The sequence below is a fragment of the Euleptes europaea genome, chromosome 21 (assembly GCF_029931775.1).
Source record: "Euleptes europaea isolate rEulEur1 chromosome 21, rEulEur1.hap1, whole genome shotgun sequence".
NCBI classification, from domain to species: Eukaryota; Metazoa; Chordata; class Lepidosauria; order Squamata; family Sphaerodactylidae; genus Euleptes; species Euleptes europaea.
This window is the reverse complement of record NC_079332.1, coordinates 19803746-19830048: the sequence shown is the minus strand read 5'-3', so window position 1 is coordinate 19830048 and position 26303 is coordinate 19803746. Positions and strand designations below refer to the sequence as shown.

The 26303-nt window shown below is 48.4% G+C and overlaps 1 protein-coding gene across 1 annotated transcript in view; it reads left to right on the top strand.

The window, feature by feature from the left end:
- Positions 1–26303, top strand: part of CREBBP (CREB binding protein) — a 128376-nt gene that overhangs the window by 44468 nt on the left and 57605 nt on the right. The window contains exons 8-17 of the mRNA XM_056866166.1: positions 196–345; positions 761–878; positions 1918–2104; positions 8314–8367; positions 11271–11401; positions 12115–12303; positions 15652–16041; positions 17982–18161; positions 18298–18478; positions 18840–18958. Of these exons, the coding sequence (XP_056722144.1) occupies positions 196–345; positions 761–878; positions 1918–2104; positions 8314–8367; positions 11271–11401; positions 12115–12303; positions 15652–16041; positions 17982–18161; positions 18298–18478; positions 18840–18958 (1699 nt within the window). The remainder of the gene's footprint in view (positions 1–195; positions 346–760; positions 879–1917; positions 2105–8313; positions 8368–11270; positions 11402–12114; positions 12304–15651; positions 16042–17981; positions 18162–18297; positions 18479–18839; positions 18959–26303) is intronic.

Below are 26303 nucleotides of genomic sequence, written 5' to 3'. Positions count from 1 at the left end.
GTTATTTCATCTTGCTCTTTCGCCATTATTCTCCCCCCCCCCAATTTTTTTTTTCTTGTATTGATGTACCTGATTGATTGCTTACTTGCTTACTCATGGAAATAGTAATTTGGGATGCTCAGAGTAATAAACTGGTATGCAGTAAAACGGGTCCTGAGCCAGCTTCATAATCTCTTCCAATGTTCCGTCCTTTAGCCCTTTACTGAATGATGGCCCAAATTCCGGCAGTGTTGGAAATCTTGGGGGCTCCATGCCGACGGCCGCACCACCATCGAGTGCCGGGATGAGGAAAGCATGGCATGAACATGTCACTCAGGATTTGCGCAATCACTTAGTCCATAAGCTGTATGTATCTGCTGTGACCCGTCACTGCTTATAGCGGGGCTGGAGAAGTTTCTCTTGAACTTTAGTGCCAATTGATGGGTTTGAATTGTGGGGTGGCAGGAGCTTTGAAGACATTGTAGAGTGTTGGAAGGATAGAAGGGAGAATTCGTTTGTCCCTTCATTATAAGAGAAGGTGTTTCACTAAATTCTGTCCCTTTCCCTTTTCTTGGTAGAAGATGGGGAAAATGTAGAAGTGATCCCCCCCCCCATCCCCATATTTTTTCATACTGTTATTTCATCCGGTCTCTTGAATGACCTGAATTATGAAATTGAAAGATGTCGGTGTTGGAGTGTTTTTTGCCTTTTTGCATAATGTAGACAGAGAGGATTTCTAGCTGTGTAATTAAAAGGAGATTTACATCTTTCCTTGATGCAGCGTCCAAGCCATCTTTCCCACTCCTGACCCAGCTGCACTGAAAGATCGCCGGATGGAGAATCTGGTGGCTTATGCTAGGAAAGTGGAAGGCGATATGTATGAATCAGCTAACAGCAGGGTATGTTATCTGTTGGACGAAGGCTTCAGTTGGTGAGCGGCTGTTTGATGCGCTGTGTCCCTGTTCTGCAAGGGCACACCAAGGCAAAAGAAGCCTCTGCTTCCAGTGCAGTTTGCTTTGCGGCTGAAAAAGCAGAGCCGATTACAGTGATTTAAGTGGAAACACGATCAGCAAACTGCTCCTTTGTTTAAGGATGTGTTGCATGAAGTGGTGGAAGCCAAAGTGTCACAGAAGCACCCCTCTCAGTTCTGAAAAACCTGATATGTTTCATTTTATGTTTCTGGCTTAGAAAAGGAAGCCAAACTTTCACCAGTTTGTCCTTCAGTTTATCCTGACTGTTGATTATCCTGTACACGATCCAGCAAGATCCTATACCTGGATCACTGGATTGCTATGAGGATAAATTTAATTATTTATTGAAAAAAGTAACCTCAAAGCTGTTTAAAAGGACATGAAAACATCCCAAAATAATCAGTTAAATAATATGTTCTATAAAATGGGAGTGAAAAATCCAGAAGATCCCAGCTTTTAGAACCAGTTCCACACCCTAGGCAGTCTGGGCCAGCCTCCATGGCGTGCCTGAACAGGAAGAGTAGAGAGCCATGTGCGCTCTCCTGCACTCCTTGGAAGGAGGAGGGCAGGATAAAAACTTGATAGATGCCTTACTGCTTGATCCCCTTTAAACTGGAGGAGTAGATGTTACTCTGCCATTTCTGTCTTTTTCTCTTGTCTCTGTACCTTGTTTGAGCTGGATTCTTCAACATAGCTATTGTCAGGCTGCTGCCACCAGATCCCAATATTGTTAATCAGATGATTCTGTGATCTACAACTTGCAATTGTGCCCGAGCGCAGACAGACGTGCAGTCTTCTCGACACCCGTGTTCATGTTTCTAGATCACAGGTTAAGAAAAACAAACTGCTTCAGATTCCAATTGCTTATGTGAAGTGTAAATTATCCAGCAGGATTATTTTGCATCCTCTGTGGCTCATCTTTTCAAATATCTTTTATAACTAACCTTAATGTACTTTTCCTTTGTAGGATGAATACTACCATTTATTGGCTGAAAAAATCTATAAAATACAAAAAGAACTAGAAGAAAAGCGGAGGTCTCGTTTGCACAAGCAAGGGATCTTGGGTAACCAGCCGGCCTTACAGCCCCCAGGGAGTCAGGCCGCCGGCATCCCTCAGGTGGCAGCAACCATGGCCCAGCCTGTGAGACCTCCCAGTAAGTACCGGCCAAGGGAGAAGGCAAAAGTTTTTGAGTTTTGCATTTTCACTCCACTGATAGGCATTTCACAAGTATTTCTTTTGGAAACATATGCCCCACCTTTCTGCCAATGATGGTATTCAAGACAAAGAAACAAAACTGTGTTCAGGTAAAAACAATGCATGAAGCAACACACATGGACAATTATAAATTAGCAAGCCCAGTATAATCTGCGCCTGGGACCAGCTGCTAGGCAGATTGAGAAGTCTTTGACCATTTACAACTTCGTAGGTCAAAACAGCTAGTAAAGATATTTACATCCAGACAAACCGTGCTGATTTTGATGAGTTGTATTGAACAACTGTTGGGATAGTGTCCAAATCACGCAAAGTGATGGTATCACTTTGCTCTGCTCTGGTTAGACCCCACCTAGAGTATTGTGTTCAGTTTTGGGCACCACAATTTAAGAAAGATGTAGACAAGCTGGAGTGTGTCCAGAGGAGGGCAACAAAGATGGTGTGGGGTCTAGAGACCAAGTCCTATGAGAAAAGGTTGAAGGAGCTGGGTTGGAGAAGACTGAGAGGGGATATAATAACCATCTTCAAGTACTCGAAAGGCTGTCGCATAGAGGAGGGTGCCGAGTTGTTTTCTGTTGCCCCAGAAGGTTGGACCAGAACCAACGGGTTCAAATTAAATCAAAAGAGTTTCCGTCTAGACATTAGGAAGAATTTTCTAACAGAGCGGTTCCTCAGTGGAACAGGCTTCCTCAGGAGGTGGTAAGCTCTCCTTCCCTGGAGGTTTTTAAGAAGAGGCTAGCTCGCCATCTGTTAGCAATGCTTTGACCTTAAGCAGATGATGAGAGGGAGAGCATCTTGGCCATCTTCTGGGCATGGAGTAGGGGTCACTGAGGGTGTGAGGGGGAGGTAGTTTTGAATTTCCTGCATTGTGCAGGGGATTGGACTAGTGACCCTGGTGGTCCCTTCCAACTCTTATGATTCCATGTAGGCAATCTAAGGTACTTCCTGTAGCCTGGGTGGATGGGAGCTTGCAGGTAGGCCTCCTTAAGGTCTATGCAGGTAAGGAAGTTCCCCCACCTGGAGGGCCTCCATTTTTTATTAAAGTGTCTACATCCAAAATCTCTTCTCACTAGCCTGTTGGGGTGCTTTAGGTCCAGGATTGGTCTCTAATCACTAATTTTCTTGAACGTGACAAATACCGTATATACTCTCGTATAAGCTGAGTTTTTCAGCCCCAAAAAAGGGCTGAAAAAGCCCAACTCGGCTTATACGTGGGTCAATACGGTAAGGGGGGGGGAACTTACCGCCGCCTGCCCGTGCGCCTTCCCTAAACACGCGCGGAGGAGGCGCGCACCTCTGCCTTTTGTTCCTGCGGGAGGGAGGCGGGGAAAGGCGCGAGCCGGGACGCCAGGCGGGGGGGAGGAAGAGGGGGGAGCGACCCGCTTGCACGCAGCCTCTCCCATTCCGCATGGTGGCGGCAGCGATGTAGAAGGGGGGAAAACAGACCCCCGCCCACACTTTCTCCTGGCTGGGCCCACCGCGGCCCAACGCACCCGCAGCCCCCTGTTCTGGCGCCACGCGAGGACTGCAGCGGGAGGCGGAGCCCGCGCTGGGTGACGCCATCCGCCCCCCTCTGTCTTGTTTTGTTAATGGGAAAGGCTCTCCTTGGTACGCGCGCGCTCTCCCTCTCGGCCGGCCAGCCAGCCGGGCTGCGCGCCACCGTCCCCTCCACCCCTCTCTCGCGGCGTGCCTCCGCCGTCTCTCTTTTGGAGACACGCGCGCTCTTTCTCTCTGGCGTGCACGGGTGTGGTGGGGGGGAGCTGCCGGCCTCCTCGCCTCCCTTCTCCTCCCCGCCCTCGGGTCTGGAGCCTCGCCGGGGAGCCCAGGCAGTGGAGGAGAGGGAGGAGGCGCCCTGGAAGCGGTGGCGCCGCCGCTTTCCCACGTGAAGGGCCAGGCCGAGGCGCCTCAGCCGGCCCGCCTCTACCTCGCCACCTCCCTCCAGCAGAGCCGGGCCCCACCTGGAGCAGAGCCCCTCTCGTGCCTCCTTTCCTGCCGTCCCCTCGGCGTGGCAGTGCTGAGGGAGCGGCTTCTTCTCCCCCCTCCCCGCCACGCGCCCTCCCCTCCTCGCACGCGTGCCCCCTCGCTCCAGCCACCCACGCTGGCCAAGGCGAGGGTCCTTGCGCAGGACGTGCTCTGCCGCCGGGCTCGGTCCTAGCTGCCTCCGCGCCCACGCCTAGGCGCTCGCCGCCTCCTCCGCAGTCCAGGCTGCCTCGGGGCGGGGAAGGGCTTGCTGGAACCCCCTTCTCTCCCCCCCCTCCCTCCCCATGCCTGCTGGCCGGGGCTGACTGCTCGCAGGAGGAACGCACAGGGAAGGCGGCGGCGGCACGTTTCCCTCCCTCCACCTACCTACCGACCGACCCGCCGCCGCTGCCTGCCCGCGCGCCTTCCCTGGCGGAGGCGGAGGCCCCCTCCGTGCGCCCAGGAGGCCCCGCGGGCCGCTCCTGGCCAGCAGAGAAGGCACGCTGGTAGGCGGCGGCCCTGTAAGGTAAGCCTGCGGCGGGGGGGGGGGGAAGGGCCTCCTTTCCCACCCTCTGCTTATACGCGGGTGCCTAATTTTTCCCCATTTTTGGGGTGAAATTAGGCACCTCGGCTTATACTCGGGTCGGCTTATACCCGAGTATGTACGGTAAGATGAAGTAAGTCCCAGAAACTAATTCTCCAGTCAGACTCTGTGTGGGTTGAATGTTCAGCAAGTGACTGATGGCTTTGTTGATGTCTCTCCCAACTTTAGAGGAAATCTGTGACATACCCCTGGCTGATTGTCTGGCGCAGCCACCAATTCTGGGTGGAGCTCAACCCAGTCAGGGCAGAGGACCTTCAAGGACTGAAAGGACTGTTGACAGATTGGTTGGCTGCAGCTCCCGGAGAGGGGGTGTTAGGCTTGAAATGGGATCAGAATCTGGTTCAGGACTGCTTGTGTGATCCAGAATCTGTAGAGACTCTGTGCTGAAAAAAATCCTCTGGCCATCCAAAAGGAATTGGGGCCTGTTCTGTTGGGTCTATATTTATATTTCTTACCTTCTCCCTCAATAAGGAACAAAGGAAAGGTTATGGTTGAATAAATGACCCACCTTCCAGTGTTTCAGCCAGAGTTTATGCAGATGACGATGTTGGAGGCCAAGAAGCAAGCAGAGAATCGCAAGGGGTCCAGGCTGGCTTCTCCTGAGAATTCAAAGGCTCTTGTAATCCTGAGGGATTTTGAGCCTGACTGGGTCTGGAGGTGGATCATGCAGGAGTGTTCCTCTGTCCAGAGGAGGGAGGCTCTGGGGGAGAATGGAAGATGCAGTGCCTCGTGAGCTTGCTGGAGGGAGAACTCACTCTTTCTGTCACTCTGGTCTTGGAGGGTTTTTCCCCTGTCCTTGGGAGCTGTGGCATCTTAGATGTGGCCGGGGTGTCCACCCGTGGTGCCTTTTGTGCTTTTGTAGTGGAGGCAGGAAAGTGAGTGTGTTCCTTTAGCAGCAGTGCTTAAGCCCCTCCCTTCCCACAGGAAGGCCCACTTCTGAGTGTCTCCTCAAAAGAATCCAGAAAGGGAACAACGGCAGGGGTGGTGGCTGGCTGATGAAATACCCGGGCATGACCCGTGGGGAGTGTCGTGAGGGGCTTGGGGAGGTGGGCGTGTCCTGCAAACATGAGGCCAGAATGTGTGGGAAATCCTCCTGCGGAAACTGGCCCAGAGGGAGAGGTGTTTTCCCCTCTTTTTTTTAATGACGCCTCCAGCCGATATAGAATCAGGATTGGTGATAGATGGCCATCCAACCTCTTCTTAAAAACCTCCAGGGAAGGAGAGCTTACCACCTCCTGAGGAAGCCTGTTCCACTGAGGAACTACTCTAACTGTTAGAAAATTCTTCCTAATGTCTAGACGGAAACTCTTTTGATTTAATTTCAACCCGTTGTTTCTGGTACGACCTTCTGGGGCAACAGAAAACAACTCGGCACCCTCCTCTCTATGACAGCTCTTCAAGTACTGCTCGGACAAGTCTCCCCCATCCTATAATTATGCATTTGATTTTTCCTACCTAAATGTAGAACTTTTCATTTATCTGTGTTGAAGTGCATTTTATTAGTTTTAGCCCAATTCTCCAGCCTGTCAAGATCATCCTGTATCTTGGCTCTGTCTTCTACCATATTTGCTACCCCTCCCAATTTAGTATAACCTGCAAATTTAATAAGCATCCCCTCTATTCCTTCATCCAAATCATTTATAAAGACGTTGAACAACACAGGGCCCAGGACAGATCCCTGAGGAACTCCACTAGTCACTTCTCTCCAAGTGGATGACGAACCATTAACAAGCACTCTTTGGGTGTGATCTGTCAACAAGTTACAGATCCACCTAACAGTGATAGGATCTAACCCACATTTTCCCAATTTGTCAACTGGAATACTATGTGGAACCTTATCAAAAGCCGTACTGAAATCAAGATAAACTGTGTCTAGAGCATTCCCCTGATCCAGTAAGGTAGTTTCTCAAAAAAGGAGATAAGATTAGTCTGACATGACTTGTTCTTGAGAAACCCGTGCTGGCTCTTAGTGATCAGATCCATCCTTTCTAAATGCTCAAGGACTGACTGTTTGATGATTTGTTCGAAAACTTTTCCCAGTATAGAAGTCAAGCTGATGGGTTGGTAGTTACCTGGATCCTCCTTTTTCCCCTTCTTGATGATGGGGACAACATTTGCCCGCCTCCAATCTTCTGGCACCTCACCTGTTCTCCAAGATTTTCCAAAAATATGGGACAGAGGCTCAGAAATTACATCTGCAAGTTCTTTTGAGTACCCTTGGATGCAATTCATGTGGCCCAGAGGAATTTGTTTCATTTAAAGAAACTAGGTGTTTGTGCACTACCCCAATGGCAATCCTTGGCTGCAAATCCCTTCCCTCATCATGTGTTCTGTTTAAGCCATGTTGAGCACCGCTTCCCTCGCAAGAAAAGACTGAGGAAAAGTAGGAATTGAGGAGTTCTGCCCTCTCTTCATCTCCTGTTATAATTTCACTTTCCGGTCCCCGCAATGGGCTTATCTTGTCCTTGTTCTTATTCTTACTTTTACTCTGTATATAGGAAAAGAACCCTTTTTTGTTGTGTTTAGCATCCCTCGCTAGCCTAAGCTCATTTTGAGCTTTAACTTGCCTAACACTCTCCCTACATGCACTAGTTATTTGTTTATATTCCTCTTTGGTTATAAGGCCCTCCTTCCACTTCCTAAATGAGGAAGAGGTGCAGGCCAGCATTGCGGGCCCAAACTGTCCCCTGGTGTCCGGCCTCTGCCGTGGGTCTTTGCATCCTGTGGGGCTGCTGCTGCTTTGTCTCCACTGCCACCACTCTGCTGGCAAATGAGAGGCGGAGGAAGAGATAGCTGCCCATTTGTTAGGTCGTTTCAGCAATGTCCCCTGCTTTTTCGTTCGGTGGAGCACAGGGACTGGGGAGGGCAATGGGAAGGTTTGCAGAACCCACGGAGGGAGGGGGAAGGAGGCACCACTCACACAAGGACACCTTCTTCCATTGATGAAGAAGTTGCTGGCTGTTGGGAAAACTGACAGTAGACCCTCTGCTTGAGAGAAGGTTGCCGCCTGCTCCACCCTGAGCTGCCTTCATGCATCTACTCAACACTCATGCTGCAGCATGCCCTCCCCCCCCCCTTCTGACGCTACTTCTTTAAACCCTCGTTGGGGTCTGGGCCTGCGTACCTTTCCCTCTGAAATTCCCATTCTTAGCATTGCTTTGTAGCGAGCAGCTCAGGTCAGGCACTGTGGAAATGGGTTTGTGGCTTGTCTTCTGGCCTGTTAGTTGTTATTGGACCTGCTGTCAAATGCCGAGGCCCTTTTGCTCTGGGTTCTGCCCGGACACAAGTCTCATCTCCTGCTGATCTACAGCAGGGCCTTGCGGGTGGGGAAAGAAACGTCCAGCTGCTCTGTGGGCAGAGTTCCCCAACAGGCTTCTATGCTCCCTTGGCTTGCTACAGCTTCCTCTAGAGGAGCCCAGGCCCTCAATGTATTTCCTGAGGGAAACAAATTGAAGCTGGGCAGCCAGACGCTCAGCTGGAACATCTGCTGACTTAGCATTTTGGTGTGGTTGATTTGTGAGGCTAATAGCTTAATTTCTCAGAAGTAATTAATTAATCAAAAGTAACCAGGTTTTATTTCCTTACAGATGGGCCGATGCCAATGCCAGGCGTGCCTATGAGCCGCATGCAGGTCTCTCAAGGTATTTTAACTGCTATTGCTGAGCCTTTCTCTTTGTGAATCTGATGTTGGGGGTAGGGAATGTACCTTGCCTCTTTTGTGCTAACTAAATTGATGGAAAACATGTTTTATCTTGGGATCGCTGTCACAAGAACATATGAAGCTGCCTTATGCTGAATCAGACCCCCCTTGGTCCATCAAAGTCAGTATTGTCTATTCAGACGGTGGCAGCGGCTCTCCAGGGTCTCAGGTAGAGAACGGTCTTTCACATCACCTGCTTGCCTAGTCCCTTTAACTGGAGATGCCGGGGAATGAACCTGGGACCTTCTGCATGCCAAGCAGATGCTCTACCACTGAGCCACAGCATTTAACAAAGTAGAACTCGGTCATTGTGTGTTTGGCACCATGACTACTTTGAACTGGCTGTTCCGGTGTCTTGAACTTTGGTTGAGAGCGTGCTCTGTCTTGAGGGCTCCTGCTGACCAACAGCAGACACCTTATCAGCAAATAAGTGTAAGCTTTGTAATGATACCGAAAACTGTCAGTCATGACAATCCCCTCAATCCTACAGAAAGACTAACCCAACATAACATGGTCCAAACACCATGAAACTGTGGTAGGGGGAGGGGCGGTTTAATTACCTTAGTTTCCCACTCAGCCCTGTAGTTGTATCCAGAGAGGTCGAAAAGAGAGGAGGGGAAAAAATGTTTCCCCTGCATTCACCACCCCTTTTGCTCACAGGTACTTCCGCATCCTCAAATCATGGCAAGCATGCCTGCAGTTCTGCAGGGGCAGGTGTGCAGCAGAGGAGCGTGTGAGGAGAAGCAGCTGGGCTGCTAGGGGCTTACTTGGGGACCTTCCGATCTTTAGTAGTGCCGTCCGAAGCAGAGAGACTCTCTTCTAAGTCCACGGAAGTCAGTGTGCTTCATGGGGTGTAACTCTGCTTAAGATCGCACTGTAAGTTGTGTTGGATGGAACGAAAAATGCAAGAGTGTTTCCATTCTGGACTCTGACCAAGGTTTAAACTTGTGGCTCCAGATCCAAATGCAGTATGGAACCAAATACAGCTCTTTAAAAAGCTAATGAAATCTATAAATTAAGATATAGTAGAGGGGGGTAGGTAGGATGCTAGAGTCAGCAGTGTGTGAAGGGATTGGCAGGCAAAGATTTTGCGGGGGGGACAAGAGGGCTTCTTAGAGATGTTCCGTACAACGGCTGCTGGTAATCCAAGTACAATCAATGTGCAGGTTTAGGCCAGTGCACTAAAACAATGGCCATGGGGTTTTTGGGGGTTTCATTTTGACCCAGCGTGTGCCACTCTCTAATAAAGCCCTTACCAGTGACCAGTTGCTCGGGGTGCAGAAATTCAATGGATTATGAACCAACACGTCAGCTCTCAGTAAGGTGACATTGTATATTGTCAGTGCAGCAAAGGAACTTTCCTAATCCAGCCCTTCGTTTATCTCTTGCTCTGTATTAACATATTTTGTCCCAGTGTGCATCACCTTACACTTACCAACATTAAACTTCGTCTGCCGCATTGTTGCCTACTCACCCAATTTCTGAAGATCCTCCTGGTGGTTCTTCACAGTCATCCTTGGTTTTCACTATCCTGATTAATTTTGTGTCCTTTACAAACTTGCTATACTATTTACCTCTAGTTAAATTTTGGCTGGTGCATCCTCAACTGACAGGGTTTCTTTCCCATATAATTGCCTACTGGTTTGTGTAAAAAACAGGAGCATGAAACCCTGTGTTCTGTTCCAGCCTGTACCCTGGCGCTTGCTCTTCTGTGGAGTGTGGGTTGGGTTCTGCTGTTTTAATTGTTACCGTGGAGGGTATCCCTGGACCCAAATGACGTAAATCACTACACCTCCCAGCAGCTAACATTCCACTCTTTGGGCAGAGTGTGCAGATGGGTCATCACGGCACGCTTTTGGCTGGTCATGGAAGAGGCGGATTGTGCAGCTCTGTTTCAGTACAGATTGAGGCCTCAGTCTGAGACCGAAATGGCTTCGGTTGTGTTGCCGGAAAGTGACAGGGGTGTTAAGTCTCCTGGATCTTTTGATGTCTTTCACTGCCGTCAGCTATGGTATCCTGGAAAGGATGACTGGGTTGGGAGTGGGAGACTCCTTGCTTCTTCAGTTGGTCCACAATGCGGCAGCTAAGGAGCATGGTACTCTTTCCTGGAAGTAAGCCCCATTGAATAGACCTACTTAGGATAGCTCTCTTAAGTGCAACATGCATATCCAATCATAGAGGCTAGATCTTGTCACTGCAGGCTGAGACGAGCATAGTGATAAAACGAGCCTATGAAAATACAGAGCAGGAGGGGGAGGGAGTCAGTTTAACCCTGTGTCCATATGGAATGTCCAGGGATCATAACACCCCTGTGCTGAAAGGTTGGCACTGGCTGCCCATTTGTTTCTGGGCACGCTGACTTGGTGCTGCCTCCTCCCATCCTGTGAAGATCCTATTCTCGAGCCCTGCTTTCTTTGTCTCTGCCCGCAGAGCTCAGGCTGGGCTTTTCCGGTGATGGACCCTTGCCTTTGGGATGCCCTCCCTCGTGAGGCTCACTTTGCTGTCCCTTAGGAGCCATGGCAAAATGTTTGGGGTTTTTTGCTCTGGCTTTTAACTGAGGAGTTCCCTCTTTTTCAGTTGTTTTTATGGACTGCTTCTCTTCGGATGACTGTTCTGAAAATACTGCTTCAGGATCCTAAATGCGGTTTTGTGCCCCGGCTTCTTTTTATAGCTTTATTATTGATTATTCTTCCGTTGTTGTTTTTACTCAGTGAGCCCCCTTGAGCAGGTCTCCAGCAAAGCAGCAGAGCCGCTTCCCAATCAAATCAGTACCTAAATGTGTCTTTTTGAGAAGTGTTTGGGTTCATTGCTCCTAACGAGCTGTTCTGGGGGTGCATTTTGCAGGAGTGGGAGTGAATCAGTTTAACCCTATGTCCATAGGGAATGTCCAGATGCCTCAGGCACCCCTGGGACCCCGTGCGGCCTCTCCAATGAACCACCCTGTCCAGATGAACAACATGAGCTCCGTTCCAGCAGTTAGTATCATTTTGGTCATCACGTCTTTGTGTAAAAGTTAACTCGTAGAATGCTGTGGAAAGACCAGACGGTTATCTTTGGCCCATTTCAGCACAAGGACTTTGGGATTAAATAAACGGTTTAGGGCCGTAAGTTTCTCTGTTTACTGTGCCAGATTAACTGTTTATATTTCAAATATAGTTATTCCGTTTTATGTAGAGATTTGTGCCCTGCACGTCTTCCCGCTGGGGACCCAAAGGGGCTTGCGGCATTCTCCCCTCTCTCCTTTTAATCCTCACAACAACCCTGAGGGGTTGGTTAGAGGCTGAGGGAGGGAGAGTGGTCCAAGGTCACCCAGCAAGGAAAGTGGAATTGGAACCTGGGTCCCGTCCCATCCCCCTCCCCCGAACCTGCTCTGGCACTGCTACACCAAGAGGGTTGCTAAAATATATTTGCCAATCCATTATGCTGAAAATTTTGGAAGTGAGGGTAGGGACACATCAGGGGGGAGTGGGGAGGCTGTGATATCCAGGTCCACATGTTTTGTATTTTATTTTCTCGTGAAATGTAAATGATTTAAATTGTAAATCTTGTTTGATTCAGAAAAACGTTGAAGGGTCACTTTCAGCGTTTGGAGGTGCTTCGTTTCCCTCCTCCCTTTCAAATGGCTCCATTTGGCACACAAAGCTTGTGGGCCAGATTCTGACTGTCAGCTGGTTGCTTTGTGTGCTAGATGGCCGTGTCCCCTTCACGGATGCCTCCGCCTCAGACCGTGATGGGAGCCCATTCCAACAGCCTGATGGGTCAAGCCTCTACCCAAACCCAGTTCCTGCCACAAAATCAGTTTCCTGCCTCCGCTGGAGCCATGAATGTCAACAGTGTGGCCATGGGGCAATCAGCAACGCAGGCCGCAGTATCACAGGTAGGGTTCTTTGTGTCTCCAGAGCCATTTGGTGGTGTGGCCAGCTTTTGTTCAGCATTTCAATTGTCCAAGGTTTTCGTTGTTGTTTAATTTAAAAAAACAAATATACTATGCACATTGAAGAGTATCCCTAAACCCTAAAAGAACAACACAAGAAAGGAAATAATCCATCAAAATAAAATATATCCATATGTTTTATATGAATACTGGTGTAATGTTGGATTATTTTGCATTGCATGTGTGCCATCCCATTTTCTGTACAAGAAATCCCAGGTGGTTTTTAACAGAAACATCCAGGAGCCCAGATTTACCTTGTGTGTTTGTGTCTGGAGCCTTGGCATGCAGGGAGTTCCCGCGAGTGCCAGAAGTCTCTGGGTATTACCTTCCCCTCCTGAGGGGCAACGCGGGGACACCAGGTTGCTCAGTGTCGTTCTCCTTGCTCAGCTAAGGGTCTCCGGCAGCTCTGGGCCCAGGATTCCGCAGCAGTATTTATTGCTCCAGTTGCCCCACGTGGATCACGGAAGAGGCTCAGTCTTTTAGACTTTGGTTTTCAGATATGACTGCACCATTTATAAGTTTTCCAGCAAAGCTTCTACAGTCTCCAGATACCAAGAGAAAAAGAGCACAAGAGTCCAGTAGCACCTTAAAGGACAAACAAAACTTCTGGCAGGGTTCATGAGCTGTGACTCATGAACGCTCCTACCCTTCCAGATATTTTGATTGTCTTTAACGACTCTTTACTGGGCTCTTGTGCTCTTTTCTACTGCTACAGACAGACTAACATGGCTGCCCATCGTGATCAGGTACCAAGAGAGTCTTTTCTTACTCTGATCTACCACTGCACTCGCTTTGCTCAATGCATTGTGGACTTTTTGTACTGCGTCTGAAATGTCAGGCTTTTCAGTAATGGTTTGGTAGGCTCTTTCCTCCAGCAACAAAATAATTCACTGCAAAATAATCTGCTGCAAATTTAATAAGCACCCCCTCTATTCTTTCATCCAAATCATTTATAAAGGTGTTGAACAACACACAGGCCCTGGACAGATTCCTGAGGCACTCTACTTGTCACTCCTCTCCAAGAGGGTGAAGAACCATTTACAAGCACTCTTTGTGTGTGATGTGTCAACCAGTTGTAGATCCATCTAACAGTAATAGGATCTAAGCCACATTTTACCAACTTGTCAAAAAGAATATTAAGTGGAACCTTATCAACAGCCTTACTGAAATCAAGACAAAATATGTCCACAGCATTCCCCTGATTCAGTAGCTTTTTCAAAAAAAGAGATAAGGTTAGTCTGACACGACTTGAGAAACCTGTGCTGGCTCTTAGTAATTACAGCCATCCTTTCTAAATGCTCAAGGACTGACTGACTGATTTGTTCTAAAACTTTTCTAGGTATAGATGTCAAACTGAGGGGTCAGTAACCCCTATCCTCTTTTTCCTCTTCTTGAAGGTGGGGGACAACATTTGCCCGCCTCCAGTCTTCTGGCACCTTACCTGTTCTCCAAAAATTCTCAAAAATAATAGATAGGGGCTCAGAAATTACATCTGCAAGTTCTTTTGAGTACCCTTGGATGCAATTCATCTGGCCCTGGGGCCTTTGTTTCATTTAAAGAAACTAGGTGTTTATATACTACCCCTATTTTATTTATTTATATATTTATTAAGATTTTTATCCCGCCCTCAATCCCCAGCTGGAGCCAGGCTGATCCTAGGCTGCAACTCCCTTTCCTTATCATCTGTTGTGTTTTTGCCATGTTGAGTACCGTTTCCCTCGCAAGAGAAAACAGGAAAAGTAGGAATTGAGCAGTTCTGCACTCTCCTCATCACCTGTTAAAATTTCCCTTTTTTGGTTGTGTTTAGCATCTCTTGCTAGCCTAAGCTCATACTGAGCTTTAGCTTTCCTAACACTCTCCCTACAAGCACTGATTATTTATTTATATGCATCCTAGATTATAAAGCCCTCCTTCCACTTCCTAAATAAGTTTTTTGTATTTCTCAAATCTTTAAAAAGCTGTTTGTGGAGCCACCCTGGCCTCTTTAGGCTTCTCCCATTTTTCCTTCTCATAGGAATGGTTTGGGATTGCCCCTTCAGTATTTCATTTTTAAGAAACTCCTACCCTTCTTGAACTCCCATCTCCTTAAGTATTTCTGACCTTGGGATTCTACCCAGCATAAGATTAAGCTTGTTAAAATTTACGTTCCTAAAGTCCAACCTATATGTGTGACTACGTACAGTTTTTCCTTTCCCCAAGGTTGTGAATTCCAAGATGACATGGTCACTCCTACCCAGGGTGCCTACTACTTTCACCTCATCAACCTGTTCTTCCCTGTTGGTGAGAATCAAGTCTTAAGATAGCAGACCCCCTTGTTTCCCTGTCCACTTTCTGGAATAGGAAGTTGTCAGCAAGACAAGTCAGGAATTTATTTGACCTTTCATGTCTAGCATTCATTATAGTGACTGCTAGAGTTGCTCTTCCCCACCTCAGCAGTAATCATCAGCTTGACGTCTATACCTGGAAACATTTTAGAACCAATCATCAAACTGTCAGTCCTGGAGCGTTATGAAAGAGGCCTGACCTCTGCATTCCTGAGGCCAAGTTTACCCTGTAGGAAATTAAGGCACCTCACCAGCAGTCGTGGGCCATTAATCCTTCATGCCTGTAGAACAGTGGGAAAATGGGGGGGGCATGCCACAGCTGTGCCTGGTGGGCTATTCTCCCATGAGGCTTGGCCGCTCAGCTGCAGCCCACCCCCCATCCGCCTGCTGCTCTCCAGGCAGGCTTGTAAAGGGGCAGGAAGGAACACAGACCTGGGGCCATGAAGGGCTTCAAGATCGGAGACGGGCTCTCATCCAACAGGTAAGTCCAGGTCTTGCCTGGCATCCTCATATGGGTGATAGACCAGAGCTCAGGTCTGCTGCCCTCCACCCCCCACAGTGCTCAACAGTTGGTTGTTGGTGTGTTGGCTCTTTAAATTTTATGGGGCCATTATTTCCTAGGGGGTAGACCTGGTCTCCAGTGTTCGGAGTCCAGCTTGTCCCCCATAGGAAGTCATGGTGCTTTAAAACTTAAAGGGCTAATGCACCGTCAACCAGCTGTAGAGCTCTCCCTCATCACTCCTGCCTCCCCAACAGGATTCCTGATTCCAATATTACTGGGAGTAGTAATATTGGGCTTGGGAATACTGCTTGCGGAGGAGGGGCGACAGGGGTAGCAGAGTTTGCCAACCCAGTGAGGTGCCTGAGATATCAGCCCTCGTGGCGACTCCTGTGCTGAGGCGCCTCTGCTCCTGTGCTTCTCTGTGTAAGCAGATCTGATGACTTGCTGACTGTTGTGTCTTTCTAGCAGGGACAAGTTGCCGGTGCAGCTCTTCCAAATTCTGTGGCTATACTAGGACCACAAAGTAGTCAGCTCTCCTGTCCTCCGGTGACCCAGCCGCCCCTTCATCAACCTGTGCCTCCTATGGCAAGCGTGCCATCTGTTCAGCACCAGACCCCTCCACAGCCAGCAGTGCCTGCCCAGCCAGCCACGCCAGTCTCTGCTTCAGGACAAGCCCCCACCCCAGTAGCTGGCTCCGTTCCAAACGCCATGCAGACGCAAAGCACACCGTCCGGGCAAGCGGCCGCGCAGAATCAAGCCACGCCGCGGCCTCAGACTCCAGTGCAGCCCCCCTCTGTGCCAACCCCGCAGCCACCTCCACATCAGCCAGCCTCCGCCCAGGCCCCTGCCACACCCGTGAGTAATTTGCCTCTCCTGTTACTGAGGCGGGTTTGCAAAGCCCCGTGGGTGGGAGGGAATGTGTTCTGCGTTGCTTTGGATGAAGAACAGGGACCCGATGGAAGGCAGCTATACAGCAGAAAGGTTTGTTTCCTTTAAATCTGAAGGTGCTGTAACAACATGAAAGTGTTCTTCCCTTGCTATCCCGGTGTCTTTTCCTTTGTCGGAACTGAGGTGGAAGCTTCTTGGGACAGGGAATGTCTTGAGATGTAAAACTTGTGAAAATTTTGAAGCCATGAGGAAAGAACAAAATGTGGGGCGGGGGCAGCCTTCCTTACCAACCCTGATATTTTTCTGCTTTAACAACATAAATTTTGTATGCAATCTGTTTGGCTTATTTGTGAAATTTGAAAGTTTGAGTTAGTTTTCTGTTGGTGAAATGGTAAATATACCCAGTAAATCAGACCACTGCATCCTATGCTATGTATGTGCATGAATCTGTGGGTTTTTGTTTTTTAAGCATACCTGACACACAGCAAACCATTTTTCAAACTCAGGATGGAGGCAAATGATAACTCTTGGGGGGATTTCCTCCCCACTCCGGGTACCTTTTTTTTTTAACATTTCAGCTGGGGGGGAGGCAAGGGAAGGAACCCTTGAGGTAGCCTGGTTGCAGAAGTGTCAGGCTTTTAAAAAAAATTCTGCCCGGAAATGTGTTTACGTGTTTTGAGCCCCCACCCCCTTGTGCCAGAGGGCAGCGAGGCTTCCGGGGAATGCTGCCCAGCCACAAGCGAGCCTCCTCCCCTCATGCTCCCCAGTGGCACAGCCCAGAAGCAGCTGGCGTTGGCAAAACTCCCTTCATCAGTAGGTGCTTGCCAAGATTTCCTGTTCATCTCATTTTTTAGAAATTCTGTTTATTTTAAAACTTTTAAGAAACTAGTGAGACAAAGGTTTTTTTTAAAAAAAATCCCTTTATTAATTTTTAAGTAAACTGTTGCAAGTCTGGTGTGCAAGGGGCCTAAAACATGGAGGGTGGGGGGAGTCCACTGGCTCCGAACTGGGCCAGCGTGTGTCTTAGTTTTTGCCATCTAGGAGGTAGGAAAAAATTCAAAATGGAAAATACAAGATTTAGTACACAAAAGAAAGTGATTATTTGACCAGAAAAAGACTGATACCGCCACAATAGTTCTTATCTGATAATGGTGGCACTGTTAATTATTTTATTTAAAATATTTTAATGCCTACTTTCCATCCAATTAGGATCCACAAGATGGCAAACATGAAAGCATTTAAACATTTAAACAATTACAATACAGTTAAAATATAACATGTAATTAAAGCACGTAAACAAACAACTCTAGAAAGGGTGCCAGTAACCCTTATGGGCAGTATATACCAAATGAAACAAAAAAGTCTTCATCTGCTGGCGAAAGACATCATTAGAAGGAGACAGAAAAATCTCCTTGGGGAGGGAGTTTTGGTGCCACAACGGAGAAGGCCCTTTCTTGAGTTATTACCCTGGTTCTGATCCAGTTTGCACTGAAGGAGTTCAAAACTGGATACAGTTTCCCCCCCATTAATTGTACCTTCTTAGTTCCTTTGCTCAAGCTCTGAGCCCAACAGTGGCAGGCAAAGAAGGCGAGCTGTGAGCCTGAGGGGACAAGATCTGTAATATATAAAAAGGCCAGGGCTCCACAAACAGCTTTTTATAGAGGGGACAAGATCCAAAACATGTTAGGGAGCCAGGTGCATTTAAAGATGTGTACCCTAAGTATACACTGCCATTGATCAGAGTTCCCTAATTTGAATCTTCCCCATTTTAATCTTTCGCGCTACTTTCTGAGTCGAGGGAGGCACGTTACCTGGCCACTGTCTTCAGGGCATCTGCTGCCCATGGCGTTTCATGTGCCGTGCCAGAATGCAACGTCACTTCTTTGTATCCTTTTTCTCTTTGTCAGCTATCTCAAGCAGCTGCAAGCATTGAAAACCGGGTTCCGACCCCAGGCTCTGCTGCCAGTGTGGATGTCAACACCCAGCAGCTTGGGCACGACACACATGTGCAAGAGGCGAAACCAGAAGTCAAGCCTGGAAAAGCAGAGCCCGAGTGTGGCGAAGCACCAGCGGAGCCCAAGCCAGAGGTACCCTGTCTCCAAGTGCACACTCAGCGTTAGGAGGCAAATGACAGGGGGCCTCTCCCTCCCTTTGCTGGCAAGTGTGCTTGACTGTGTCGGTTTACACTGCGGGTGAGATTGCATTTTGTCTCTTCTACTTCAGTTGGAGGAGGTCTTGCAAGGGCCCCCACAAGCCAAAGAAGAGTCCAACGGCCTGGAGATCAAGCACGAGCCCATGGAAATAGAGGGAAAGAAGCCAGAGACAAAGGAGGAGGATGACAGCGGTGGTGGCGGCGGTGGCGCCCCTTCCCAGTCCACGTCTCCATCCCAGCCGAGGAAAAAGAGTACGTCTGCAGCACCCGCCTTCCTCTTTCTCTTGCCGCTCACTCTTGTCTGGCCATCGTGACGCAGGGCAGGAACTGCCTCTGGCTCAGCCTTCTGTCTTGGCCGGTGGCTGGGCAGATGCCTTCAGTGCTGTGGGCAAGAGGGACGTTTGCCCTTTGCCTCTGGGCAGTCACCACTGTGGCGACTCGCCTTTGCCTGTCATTACTAAAAGGCACCCTAGACCAGCCTAAGCTTCTTTTAAAGGCAGCTTGTGGCCATTCTGTGAGTTAACAAGCATGTTCTGTCGTTGCTTGGGGGGTAAGGAAATTATTCGAGGTCTGTAGGGTGATTGGCGTTGACTGATCAGAATACTTTTCACAGTCTTTAAACCCGAAGAGCTGCGCCAGGCCCTCATGCCTACCCTGGAAGCCTTGTATCGACAGGACCCCGAGTCTCTGCCCTTCAGACAGCCTGTGGATCCTCAGCTCTTGGGCATTCCGGTGAGTTATTTGTGATGAAACCTTCTCCTTTGTCTGGCGCAGCTGTGTGCGGGGCCCTAGGTCCGGCCTCGGTAACGTCAGTATGTCCTTCCCAAGTGACAGCTGAGAGGAAATGTGGTGAAGCCAGAGGGGGAGGGGTTGCTCTGAGGAACTTCAGCACCCCCTTTTAGGACATATTTCAAGTTCGGAATGAATTTCCCATTTCTTCAAAAACACAAACCTTATGAGCAGGGCCCTGTTTTGAAGCATTTGGTGCCAGGGAGAGATGGTTGGGTACTCAGAGGAGGACGCCCTCCACAAAAAAATCTGTTCCAGCTTCGAGGGAGCTCTAGAGAGCAAGAGAGGAAATCTTCCTCAGTTTATAACTTGGTCCTGAGGCACAGTTGGTTGAGATCCAGCTTGGAGCCTTCCATGGGAAAATGCCTCTTATTTTAAATTGTCCATATGCTGTATCTGTTTGATATTTATTGGTGGGAGGAAGGTGCTTCCTGGTGTCTTTTGATGGCGGCTACCAAGACAGACATTCTAACAACAGACTTCATAAAGAGTTAGTGCTGCTGGGCTGTGGTCATCCTCGGAGGCAGACTTGAAGGAAAAGAGGCTGACTTTGTGTTGGACAGTGAGGTATTGCCCCTTAACCAGAAACTCTCACCCTCCTGTCTCTGCAAAAAGAAAGAGAGAGTGTGTGTCATCTTCAAGATCTCTGTCATCATACGAGTGCATACTGTAGTTTCTCCGCCTTCAGTAGACCAAGCTGTGCTTCAGCTTGGAGTTCTGTTTCCTTGTTATGAAAGGCATACTGGGTATAGCCTTTCCATCTTCTTTCCTTTTCTCCATACGAGGAGGAATTGGTGGTGTATGGGTATGGGCCACACTGGATCTACGCTTGCAGGGATGCAGGAGCAAAAGAAGATATAACCAGTATATGTCTGGGCAAACACGAGATGGGGGGGAGGAGGTCTGATGCAGGGAGGGTGGGTACCCTTGTTCCCCAGAAAGAAAGCCACAAATCCCAAATGGTTTAATGCAGATGGGAAGCCTCTCACTCACCACTAGGGGTCAAGCACAGAAAACTCCCATCAGCCTGCTTTGGTGAGGTCCTTCTAATTGGGAATCTGTAACCAGAGTCCCCCTCCCATAGTTCCATAGACCCTTAGAGCAATTAGAAAGAGAGGGACAGGGGCTTTATGCAATTGTTCCCTCCAAAATGATGTGCAAAATGTTTCCTGAGGGTCATGGGGGCTTTTCTACTGAGCACTTTCTGGTTGTGTACAGAGTTAGGAGCCCCGTGGCACAGAGTGGTAAGTTGCAGTACTGCAGTCCAAGCTCTGCTCACAACCAGAGTTCGATCCCAACAGCAGTCGGTTTCAGGTAGCCGGCTCAAGGTTGACTCAGCCTTCCATCCTTCCGAGGTCGGTAAAATGAGTACCCAGCTTGCTGGAGGTAAAGGGAGGGTGACTGGGGAAGGAACTGGCAAACCACCCCATAAACAGAGTCTGCCTAGGAAATGTCGGGATGTGACGTCACCCCATGGGTCAGAATGACCCAGTGCTTGCACAGGGGACCTTTACCCTTTTTTTTTTTTTACAGAGTGGGGTGCAAATGCAGCAGGCAGTAGGAACTGTACAGCACACCCCAGAGGTGTCGGGGGAGGGGCAATGACCCTGAAATGGGCCATCCAGCATAGATAGGTTTTCTGTTGTCCTTTCTCAAAGTGGTTAGTTGTTGGGCTACTTTGACAACAGTGTAAAATCACCATGAGAACATGGGTCCAAGCCTAAAGATTAAAGCCTGAGTCCATGGTAGAAGGATAGTATAGAGATGGGATTCTGAGATGTTGTGTATTCGGTGCTTTCCAAAATGCATTTGCATGTATTGAATTTCAAGTCTAGCCCACAGAGACTGTTCCTTTTTTGGTTGATTTATCATCCCATAATCTCACAGCTGGAAAACCATTGTAAAATGGTATAATACACCCCTCCAATCTCTTGGGAGTGTCTTATGTGCTGTATGTGGTATTTTGCCTCCCCCCATATAACTGTGGATTCATCAAGATAAAAGAATATCTGTGGCAATTAAACTGGAAATCCCCAGTTTATATAGATTAATTGTAAAATAATGTTCTCTGTTAATATATTTTCCCCACAATATTAGTGTCACCATTTTCCATCTGTGTGGGTCATCTTCTCCTGAAGAGGAGAAGACTGAGAGACTTGAGACTGTGATAACAGACTTGAGTAATATGATAACCATCTTCAAGTACTTGAAGGGCTGTCATATAGAGGATGGTGCCAAGTTGTTTTCTGTTGCCCCAGAAAGTCGGACCAATGGGCTGAAATTAATCAAAAGAGTTTCCGTCTAGATATTAGGAAGGATTTTGTAACAGTTAGAGCTGTTCTTCAGTGGAACAGGCTTCCTCGAGAGGTGGTAAGCTCTCTTTCCCTGGAGGTTTTTAAGAAGAGGTTAGATGGCCATTTGTCAGCAATGCTGATTCTGTGACCTTAGGCAGATGATGAGAGGGAGGGCATCTTGGCCATCTTCTGGGCATGTAGGGGTTACTGTGGGTGTGAGGGGGAGGTAGTTGTGAATGTCCTGCATTGTGCAGGGGGTTGGACTAGATGACCCTGGTGGTCCCTTCCAACTCTATGATTCTATGTTTCTGTGATTCAGTTTGTTTCAGCTGGTTTGGTGGGGAGGGCAGGCTACAAATTTGAAAAATAAATGAATGAGTAAGTAAGGCATCCCTGATGTTCTTTAGCTTCAGCCACCCTAAATATTTAGCATGCCACTTGCTCAACTGAACAGGCCCACCTTTAAAGGGAGGGATTGAGGCTTGACTGATTGACATGGCTGTAGGCTTCTCCCAGTTGACCTTGTACCCTGAGATTTCCCCAAATTTGTCAATTAATTGCATAAATTTGTGTATTAGAATCGTTTAGATGACAGAGGAGTATCAGCGTGGCATTGGTGTGTTTTGCTGATTTGATCTCTTGGTCATGATCTCTTGGTCATGGCACGTCTTCACCAGGTCAAGCACTGCTGAAAGCAAGTCTGCACGTCCTTCAGCTGGCTCCAGAAACATGGTCAAGTTCTCATAAGTCGTGGGAATGACTAGAGCTAGCGTTGCCGTGTCAGACGAGATCAACTGCATATAGGCTCAAGGATCTCCACAGTCTGAGAGATAGTCAACCGGTTGAGCTGGCTCTCTTTCCGTACCACCTCAGTCTCACAGAACAAGGTGGTGAGGGCTCCCTTCTGCTCCACCAAATGCTGAAGCATGGTCTAGGTGGAGTTCCAGCAAGTGCTGATGTTGCTGAACAGGTGGTGCTTTGGCATGCCTGTCAGCGCCTTCATCTCAGCAGATGGGTGTCCTTCACACTGCATGAGAAGTGACCTTTCTGGAGGAGATGCGGGAAGGCACGAGTCGCGGCATCCAGCCTGGGATTCTTTGTAGAACCTGGACCCAAGGCATCCTTAACCACGAAGTGGAAAAGGTGGGCCACACAGTCAGTGTGCTTTCAGGCCTGATGCCACTGCCGTGGTGTTTGTGCTGCCATCAGTCACCATGAAGCCCACGGTGGTGTTCCTGCCTACCCAGCCTGCTATCTGTTGGTGGAACAGAGTCCATCGGCCCTTACCCTACCTGGCACTGGTCTCCCCCCACCCACAACACCATACAGTTGCCATCAGTGCGCCATCAGAGAGGGGGTATGCATGATGCGCCTGAGGGCAGGTCCATATGTTGGACGTAAACTGCATACCTCTCCCCACAAGCATGGGTCAATTGTGCCTTCACGTGGTCCCTGGCAGCCCTGTACAACAAGGGCATCACTCTCCTTCTCATCGTGGTGTAAGAACGGGACGTGTACCAGGGATAGGAATCTTGGAGCAGCTTACAGAAGCTGATGTCTTCTACAGCTCTGAAGGGCCACCCATCAGTAGCAATAATCTCGCTGCCACCTACTTCCCACCTCTTGGCCCCTAGTTCTACCTTCACCAAGCATCTCCATCAGAGATGCTTGCTGTCCCTTGCCTACCATGCGTGCAGCAGGGAGAGCACGAGGTGAGGTCGCTGGTCGACTCGCCTCTTGGCTGGCTAGTGGCTGCCCACCTCACCAGCCTCTCCCTCCCTCCGAAGAAGCACTGCCTGGTGGTGCTTCGACAGATAGTTGCTGAATCCAGAAGCTGAGAGATCTGGAAATGGAATGTCAAAACTTTTTAAAAAGTGAAAATTAACTGCATTAATATCTGTCCTGTTTCCTCTACTGCAACCTCCCACTTCCAGATAAAGGGATTGAGAAGAGCACCTCTGCAAAGTCAAGCTACAGCCTGAACTGATGAACTAGTTTTTTAAGGCCGCCTGGCTTCAATTGTTATGAAGCTCAGAGCCAACACTGAAAAGGTTTACTGTATGCTAATTAACTATTTGGCAAACAAGATCCTTGACTCTTCTTAACACCTACCACAACTAAACTAAAGCCCTACACCTAAGTTGAAATCTGAGGGTTTTTAACCAATTCCTAACATGTCCTTATGAAAATTAGTCTCTATTTAAATCTCAACTACTATATCAAAATGGCTCAAATGAAACCTGCCAGGAGGAGTACAACAATATAACTCCACCACTCAACAGAGCAACAATGAACAGAAAGCCCCCCACTCTTTAAACAAATGAAGGAAAAATGGGGAAAGGACCTGGCCCACCACGACACCTCAACACAATAGAGAAGCAAACACCAGAAAGTGAAAGGAAGGAGGGGAGGGGAGGAAGAAACAATGCAAAAAACTGAAAGAGTCCCCACCTCCAAACCCTGAAACCCAGAGAAAGATACCCACAGAAAAAACCCTGTGACGAGCACAAAACCAAAGGAAATGCCTATAAAAATGCAGAGCCTCCCACACAAGGGCAAAAAATGCCAAAAAACCTCTGCAGCTAACTAAACTGCAAATAAAAAGAAGACACCTCAAGAACCACACAGCCAAACAGGAGAATACAACCAGTCCCTCAGGCCTTGCAAGGATTTTTGGCCTGCCCCCCTCCCCCCGTCCCACGAGGGTTTCCAAAAAAGATAGAAGGGGTGAAGGAAGGGCCCCCAAAAACAAACACCCAAGAAAAACAGCTCAGAACAAAAAACAGCAGAGCCACCCACACGTGTGTGTGTGAAGTGCCGTCAAGTCGCAGCCGACTTATGGCGACCCCTTTTGGGGTTTTCATGGCAAGAGACTAACAGAGGTGGTTTGCCAGGGCCTTCCTCTGCACAGCAACCCTGGTATTCCTCAGTGGTCTCCCATCCAAATACTCACCAGGGCTGACCCTGCTTAGCTTCTGAGATCTGACGAGATCAGGCTAGCCTGGGCCATCCCACACATACAAGGCCCTAAAAATACAAAAAACCCTTAAATGACTTTTAACAAACAGGGAAACCAAACCAAACTTAGGGCAGTTGAAGGACCTTGAGGCCTCACTAGGCTCTGAGCCCCACCCCACCAACAGGCCAAAGACTAAAAGGTACAACAGGCACACTTCACACACACACACACACACACACACACACACACACACACCAAATTATTTTAAAATAAACCAGTTATTTCCAACTGTTTGACGTCTTCTTCTCCAGGCAGCAGGCAGCCAGCAGGAATCGAACGCAGGCAGGTAGTAATCCAAGGGATGCAGCAGTCGAAGCAGAGGGAGGAACAGCAGCTAAAGGCAAGCTTTGCACTGAACTCTCTCAAACCTCTGTTTGGAATGGGGTCTACTGGAACCAGAACCTCCTGTTTATGCTCTTAGCCATGTACAGAAAAAATCTGAAAGATATCCTCACAAAAAACACTTTCTGTGATTGGCCAAAGAGCAGAGTTGTTCCTAACCTGGAATCCTATTGGCCACTGTAACTTTCTGCCCCCTTTCCCATTCTCCCCTCTCCATAAATTGTTGCAATCCACATTAGGACTGCAGCAGCCTATCAAAAATGCAGTGCAGAATGCATTGCAGTCCCTTGGCCAAATAGGAAAGGTCCAGCGAATTCTCCTGTTTGTTCCTTCAAAATGCCTCTTATTTACGCATTTACAATAAAAATAATTTTTTTAATTCATAGTTGTATCACTGCTTGGGGTGGCTGATTGAATAAGATAATGTATTTTTCAGTGAAATACAAGATCTAGAAATTTAGCCACTTATGACAGCAATTGACCACTTCACGTCCAGGTGTGCTTATTTTCCAATAGTGCAAATATCTGCATGGCTGCATATTCAGAATCCCAAGGAAATGGGGAATCTCAGGATACCTGGGTGATAACTCTAGGTTGAGAAGAACTGACTGCAAGACCAGGTTACATTTTGTAGCTATTTAAATAATACTTAGGCTAAAAGAAAGAATTGGCTGGATTTAACAGATAATCAAGAACAGTTGTATAGCAAACTCTAGATTAAAAACTTGAATATTTTTTTAAAATGAGACTTGGGTGAAATTGGTGTCACTGCTGCACTCCCTGGCAGGACAGCAGTAGCTGTAGGCTGTAACACAAAGCAGAGCAAATGCACAGTAAGTACTTGCAGGTGTAGATACAAGTATTCTCAGTATGGATATGATGCAGACCTAGGCAGGCTATTATCACATTTAAACCCAATAGAGAATCCAGCTCCAGTCATCTGAACCACAAGAAGACAGGGCTAGTGTGGCCACAAGAAGGGCCCTGCTGGATCAGACCAGGGATCCATCTAGTAGAAGCCAGGACCCTTCCCCTGGCACTGCAACTGAGCACGGGTGTTCAGAGGTGGGCGGGCTGCCCCCTGGGTGTGGACATTTCCTTCACTCCCCGTGGCCAGTCGCCACTGATCAACCTCTCCTCCGTGCTTCTGCCTCAGCCCCCTCTGGGAGCCATCAGTGCTCGTGGCTGACGCTTTCTCCACTCGCAGTAAATTCCAGATTGTGCTCACTCATTGAGTAAATAAGTACTTTGTCCATCCTGAATGATCAGGGGCCTGGAGACTGAGAAGCCCTACGAGGAAAGGCTGAAGGAATTGGGAATGTTCAGTCTGGAGAAGAGGAAGTTGAGGGGGGACACGATTGCTCTCTTGAAGTATTTGACGGGCTGTCACTTAGAGGAGGGCAGAGAGCTGTTCCTGTCGGCAGCAGAGGGTAGGACTCGCCATAATGGGTTTAAATTGTGGATGGAAAGGTATCGGCTGGATATTAGGGAAAAAAATTGTACAGTAAGTTGTTCGACAGTGGAATCAGCTACCTAGGGAGGTGGTGAGTGAGCTCCCCCCTCACTGGCAGTCTTTAAGCAGCGGCTGGACAAACACTTGTCAGGGATGCTCTAGGCTGATCCTGAATTGAGG